Genomic DNA, 6,682 nt, shown 5'->3' with positions numbered 1-6,682 from the left:
TTTCAGTAGAGATGGGGGTTTCTCCATATTGGTCAGGCTGGTCTCGAACTCCCGACCTCGGGTAATCCGCCCGCCTCGGCCTCCCAAAGTGCTGGGAGTACAGGCGTGAGCCACCGTACCCGGCAGGATTATCTACTTCTATACCATTAATGCCTATTAATACTGTAATCACACGCGTGAGCCACCTCGCCCCGCCGATCTTCGTGTTTTAAATCCCGACACCAACGCGCGGCAGGATTCGCAACGCCTGCAGTCAAGGTCTCAGCGCTCAGTTCCCTCAGGCTTGTCCCCGCCCCCGTATCTTGGGAAGGCCACTGGGACTTGTAGTCTCCCAGTGTAGTTCGTCGGCGCTTCCCGGAAGTGACGTAAGACCCGCCGTCTCTCTCGGCGTTTCCGCTGTCACGGATCTGCGGTGTGACTCGCGAGCTCAGCTGGTTGGTATTCTTTGGTCCTCGTGCTTCGTGGTGGGACACCCGGGTCGAGGTCCGGGTGGGGCCGGTGAGGGGTCGGGCGTCGGGAGGTGGTGGCTCGGGCTTCTTCGCGTGGCCGGTGACGCCTTGGCTCCCCCGCAGGTCCGGCCGTAGCACCTCCGCGCAGTCGCCATGTCGCGGTTTTTCACTACGGGTTCGGACAGCGAGTCCGAGTCGTCCCTGTCCGGGGAGGAGCTCGTCACTAAACCTGTCGGAGGCAACTATGGCAAACAGTGAGTTGCAGGGGCGATGCCCGTGACCATTCTGGGAGTGCGGGGTTAGGCGGGCTGTGGAAAGCAGTGTACGTGGGAGGGGATGGAGGTGAGGTTGGGGAGAGCGGGTTCGGACAATGACCAGAGTTTGCGGGATCGGAGCGGTGGTGGAGAGACAGCATTAGAGGACTGTGATGGTGAGAGGCCACCCACCAGGCACAAGGGATAGAATCACAGGGGTTTCCCACTGGCGAGATCTGTTGCATCAGCTTCCTAACTGGCCTTAAGTCTACAGCCTCTACCTTTCTCCTCTCATCTTACCGCCGAGAAGTCCTTAGTGGCTTCTCACTGCTTGTAGAAGGAAATGCAAAATGCTTGGTTGGTATCTGGGAGCCCCCTGATGTGATTCTGAAGTCTGGCCACCTGCTGTGTACGCAGGTGCTTAAACGTTTTATATGCCTGTTCACCTCTACGGAAATGCCCATCCCCCAATTCTGTACTTTTTTTTTTTTTTTTTTTTTTACTCTTTGAAACAATAGAATGGTTTTTCTTTTCCCCCCTTTTTTTTTGAGGGGTCATAGTCCCAGCCTTGACCTTCAGATCTCAAGCTATCCTCTCACCTCAGCCTTTCAAGTAGATGGAACTACAGGCGCACGCCATCACGGCGGGCTAATTGTTTTTAATTTTTTGTAGAGAAGGGATCTCACTGTGTTGCTTAGGCTGGTTCTGAACTCCTGGGCTCAAGTGAGCCTCCTGCCTGGCGTTCTAAAGTGTTGGGATTACAGGCATGAGCCACTATGCCCCGCTGGAATGGTGTTTCTTAAACATCTGCCATATGCTTGTGCTACTGTTTTAAAAGTATGTATTGCACATGTATAGGACAGTGTGCATATGATTTCATGTCACTTCCACAGGTGGAAACCAATGTCATTTGCCATAAAATACCAAATAATCCAGGCCGGGCAGGTGGCTCAAGCCTATAATCCCGGCACTTTGGGAGGCTGAGGTGGGCGGATTACTTGAGGTCAGGAGTTTGAGACCAGCCTGGCCAATAAGGTGAAACCCGTCTCTACTAAAAATACAAAAATTAGCCGGGTGTGGTGGCACGTGCCTGTAACCCCAGCAACTCAGGAGGCTGAGGCAGGAGAATCACTTGAACCTGGGAGGCAGAGGTCACAGTGAGCCGAGATTGCACCATTGCACTCCAGCCTGGGCGATAAAAGCAAAGCTCTGCCTCAAAAAAAAACCCCTAAAATAACCCAAAAAATAATAAAAAGGAAAAAGAGGCAGGCATGATGGTGCATGTGTGTAGTCGCAACTACTCTGGAGGCTGAGGTGGGAGGATCCCTTAAACTCAGGAGTTGGAGGCCGCCTAGGCAACATAGTGAGACCTTGTCTCTTAACAAAAAGAATAGAGATACTATTGCTGATTGTGAGCCTGCGGTCTGGTCTTACTATTGTAGGAAAATACTAGCAGTGGAGGTGTTAATACCATTGAGACTTTCTCCTTGCTATTGGCCTGTCATACTTTGGGAAATGTTGCTAAGATCTAGATGAGGTACCACCTCCCTGAAGCCTTTTCTGTTCATTATAGCTCAAGTATCGTTTTTCACTACCTCTTTGTTTCAGTTCTTCTGTAGTGACTTATGTCTCTATGTCATTAGTTACACAGTAAATAAGCACCTTCATTTGTTGGTTTTTGAGAGGATAGTGGCTGTCATCATTGTGTTTGCTACAACACTGAGCAAAAGGCCTTACTTAACGCACACTTAAAAGATTGAATTGTATATGAAGTGGCCCTAAGGAGGAGTCAAAAAGGTTATGGGTGTGGTGTGGATGACCTGGATTACTCAGTTCTACCTGTCCTGAGAAGGGAAATAGTGGTCTTTTGGAAAGAGTGGGAAAGGAGGTTAATGGTCTGTGTTCCTTCCAAACAGGCCATTGTTGCTGAGCGAGGATGAAGAAGATACCAAGAGAGTTGTCCGCAGTGCCAAGGACAAGAGGTGAAGCCATGGGGAGGCTGGGTGATGGGAGTCTCTGGGAGCAGTGGTGAGTTTTTCCTCAGTGGTCAGGTTCAATGTGATACTGGGCTCCCAACCCAGGTTTGAGGAGCTGACCAACCTTATCCGGACCATCCGTAATGCCATGAAGATTCGTGATGTCACCAAGTGCCTGGAAGAGTTTGAGCTCCTGGGAAAAGCATATGGGAAGGCCAAAAGCATTGTGGACAAAGAAGGTGTCCCCCGGTTCTATATCCGCATCCTGGCTGACCTAGAGGACTATCTTAATGAGGTGTGATGCCTATATTTATTACCACCGCTTATTCATGGTTTTGTACTTTTAGTGGTGGGATGTATAGGATCTTTTAAAAATGAGCTAACAGATGTAGTTAATAAGCAGTACCAGTGGTGTACTGATAGCAAGACTGAAAAGTGGAGAAGCCTGGAATTTAGGAAATGTTACTTAGTTTCAGATCACTGTTCTCTGTTTCTTTCCTCTTCTTCCCTTTAGCTTTGGGAAGATAAGGAAGGGAAGAAGAAGATGAACAAGAACAATGCCAAGGCTCTGAGCACCTTGCGCCAGAAGATCCGAAAATACAACCGTGATTTTGAGTCCCATATCACAAGCTACAAGCAGGTGGGGAGGCTAGAGCACACTTACTGAACTGGGAATGGTGACCCCATGACGGAGGCCCAAAGATGGAATTGTTAGTGGGAGGTGTGACTGGAGCGGGAAGCATGACAGAACTGTCTGGGGTGGAGGGGTGGGGTGGACTGATGGCCGGAGAGCATCCGTGATTGTTCTCTCACTTCCCTCTGTCAGAACCCCGAGCAGTCTGCGGATGAAGATGCTGAGAAAAACGAGGAAGATTCAGAAGGTGAGCAAAAGAACCTTTGTTGCAAATAGAAAGTCCAGAGTTAGCACTGCCCTTGGCCTGGTTTCTTGTCTGCCCTCCAGTCTGGCTTTTCAACATTCAAGATCTTTTTTTTTTTTTTTTTTTGAGATGGAATCTTGCTCTGTCATCCAGGTTGGAGTGCAGCGGAGCGATCTCAGCTCACTGCAAGCTCTGTCTCCCGGGTTCACGCCATTCTCCTGCCTCAGCCTCCCGAGTAGCTGGGACTACAGGCGCCCGCCACCATGCCTGGCTAATTTGTATTTTTTAGTAGAGACGGGATTTCACCGTGTTAGCCAGGATGGTCTCCATCTCCTGACCTCAAGATCCGCCCTCCTCAGCCTCCCAAAGTACTGGGATTACAGGCGTGAGCCACCGCACCTGGCCAACATTCAGGATGTTTTTCTCCCTCCATTCCCACTAGGCTCTTCAGATGAGGATGAGGATGAGGACGGAGTCAGTGCTGCAACTTTCTTGAAGAAGAAATCAGAAGCTCCTTCTGGGGAGAGTCGCAAGTTCCTCAAAAAGATGGATGTAAGAGCCAGGGTTAGATGGGTGATTTCCTGCCAGAGGTCGTTCCTGAGTCCTTGGGGGAAAAAGATAAGACTCAAACCCCTAGGGTTGGAAAGGGTGTATTTTAGTGGAATTGAGAACAGGCTTCCTCTTGCATTGGAGCAGTGGGCAAACAGGGATCTGGGCCCAGCTCTGCTAGGGGAAGTTGTGTGTGTCCCTGCAGCCAAATTGCAGCATCACTCCGGGACTTGATGGTCAGTTCCAGACCTAGATATCTTGATTCCATGAGTAGCCGCTCTTGTTCTACTCATGAAAATAAATCTCATATGTGCGTTAGTGAAGAGGGTAGAGACACTGGTCAATCTCTCTATCTTCTTGCTAATCGTCTTTTTTTCCCTCTAAGGATGAAGATGAGGACTCAGAAGATTCTGAAGATGATGAGGACTGGGACACAGGTTCCACATCTTCTGATTCCGACTCAGAGGAGGAAGAAGGGAAACAAACCGCGCTGGCCTCAAGATTTCTTAAAAAGTAAGGAAAGTAGTGGGACCTAGGGTTACACCGGAACTGGTGGAAAGCCCTTAACTGTCTCATAGGTTATTGATTCTTCCTTGAGTCCTTTTAAGTTGGAGAAGCCAACTGTTAGCATTTTACAGTAGGATCAGAGAGTCAAGTATATTAGTTGGCTAAAGTCACAAAGCTAACACATCCTAAAGATGAGAATTGAAGACTCCAGAGTCCAAATATTTACCCACAGCCTTACTTGCTATGTGTAGATTGGGTGCACATCTCACTTTGGCACCCGATAGCTGTGGGACATTGGACAAACTACTTAACCTGTCTAATCTTCAGTTTTCTCATCTGTAAAATAAGGCCGGGAACCCTCCTTTCCAGAATAGCTGCAGGAATACAGGGAGGTGTAATGTAAGACAGTAGTTCATCTAGGACTGGCGTGTGGTGAGCCCTCAGTGTGCATTGCTACTGTTGTTACCCTTCCTGATAACTTCTTAGTACACATACAGCATACAGACTGCTGCAAGTGTTCATGACCTTTACTGGGACAGTCAGAATGGGGCAGGATCCCAGTGTGGATTCTGTCTCCCAGCCTTTAGCAGCTGTACAACATTGTGTAAGTTACTTGACCTTAAGTCTCAGTTTCTTCTTTTGAAATAAAAGTGATACCTCCTCCTTTGTGTCCCATGGGAGTGAAATCTCAAGCTCACTAAAAATAGCGTTTTTATTCATTTTTTCTTAGCCAGTTTGGGCAAACTACAGATAAGTAGTGCTCTTTTGATGCAGGGTCTCGCTCTTCCCAGGCTGGAGTGCAGAGATGCAATCTTGGCTCACTGCAGCCACAACCTCTTGGGCTCAGGTGATCTTGCCACCTCAGGCTCCTGGGTAGCTGGGACTACAGGTACACTCCGGGACACCTGGCTAATTCTTTGTGTTTTTAATAGAGACGAGGTTTCACCATGTTCCCCATGCTGATCTCGAACTCCTGGGCTCAAGCGATCCTCCTGCCTCAGCCTCCCAAAGTGCTGGGATTATAGACGTGAGCCCCTGCACCCAGACAAATAGTACCCTTTTAATGGGAAGATTATTGCTCTTAAGATTGCTTTCCTGCATTTAAATGTTGTGGTCATGCTGCTTTAGGGAGGTAGTGAGTTTCCAACCCTCTAGGAGTCTAGACAGGCTGAACAACTTACTTGGTGGGCATTTTGTTGAGAAGCTTTTTTTTGTCAAGTGCTTCAGGGAACACTGGTCAAGGTCTGGGCCACATTGTCTATCAGCCCCTTCTTGGAGGGTTTACAACCACCTCTGAAAAGTTCCATGAGAATAAATATGCCTAACTTTGTTTTATTAACCGTCTCAAAAAGTTGCTTGATCATGAAACTCATTTTTTTAACCTGTTGACATCTTACAGAACTATCAGTGTTACTATTGGTTCAGATCTTTTATATCTACTATACTTTGCGTTTTTGTCTTTGAATAATTGTGTATTGAAGTCTCCCATTGTGTGGACTCTGGTGTGTGATGTGCACTGCACATATGTGTTGCACAAATGCTCCTGTCTGAGGGAGCAAGTGGGACCTAAAATTAAACTTAAGATATCAAGGCTGGGCGCGGTGGCTCACACCTGTGATCCCAGGACTTTGGGAGGCCGAGGCGGGCGGATCACGAGGTCAGGAGATTGACACCATCCTAGCTAACATGGTGAAATCCAATCTCTACTAAAAATACAAAAAATTAGCCAGACATAGTGGCGGGCGCCTATAGTCCCAGCTACTCGGGAAGCTGAGGCAGGAGAATCGCTTGAACCAGGAGGTAGAGGTTGCAGTTAGCCAAGATTGCACCACTGCACTCCAGCCTGGGTGACAGAGCGAGACTCTGTCACAAAAAAAAAAAACCAAAAGAAAAGGAAACTATAAGACTGTAAAGCTATGCTTTTATAAATATAGACTCAAAAGTCCTCAACAACATAGTAGAAAACCAAACCCAGCGACATACAATAAGGATTATATGGGAGCACCCCCTCCTTGCCTGTAGGGGGATGGAGGATGGGTGGGCTCATCTCCCAAAAAAGTTTTTTTTTT

At 48.1% G+C, this 6,682-nt stretch overlaps 1 protein-coding gene across 1 annotated transcript in view; it reads left to right on the top strand.

Annotated features, from left to right (window-relative positions):
* Window positions 1–279: 279 nt before the first annotated feature.
* The window catches only part of LOC111526932 (eukaryotic translation initiation factor 3 subunit C), a 24,909-nt gene continuing 18,506 nt past the window's right edge, over window positions 280–6,682 (top strand). Inside the window, exons 1-8 of the mRNA XM_023192992.2 lie at window positions 280–434; window positions 573–703; window positions 2,620–2,685; window positions 2,785–2,974; window positions 3,194–3,319; window positions 3,506–3,560; window positions 4,000–4,109; window positions 4,492–4,619. Of these exons, the coding sequence (XP_023048760.1) occupies window positions 603–703; window positions 2,620–2,685; window positions 2,785–2,974; window positions 3,194–3,319; window positions 3,506–3,560; window positions 4,000–4,109; window positions 4,492–4,619 (776 nt within the window). The 5' untranslated portion in view covers window positions 280–434; window positions 573–602. The remainder of the gene's footprint in view (window positions 435–572; window positions 704–2,619; window positions 2,686–2,784; window positions 2,975–3,193; window positions 3,320–3,505; window positions 3,561–3,999; window positions 4,110–4,491; window positions 4,620–6,682) is intronic.

Source organism: Piliocolobus tephrosceles, chromosome 17 (genome assembly GCF_002776525.5).
Source record: "Piliocolobus tephrosceles isolate RC106 chromosome 17, ASM277652v3, whole genome shotgun sequence".
Classification (NCBI taxonomy): domain Eukaryota; kingdom Metazoa; phylum Chordata; class Mammalia; order Primates; family Cercopithecidae; genus Piliocolobus; species Piliocolobus tephrosceles.
Note: the sequence above shows the minus strand (reverse complement) of the source record. Positions and strands in the feature narration are given on the sequence as shown.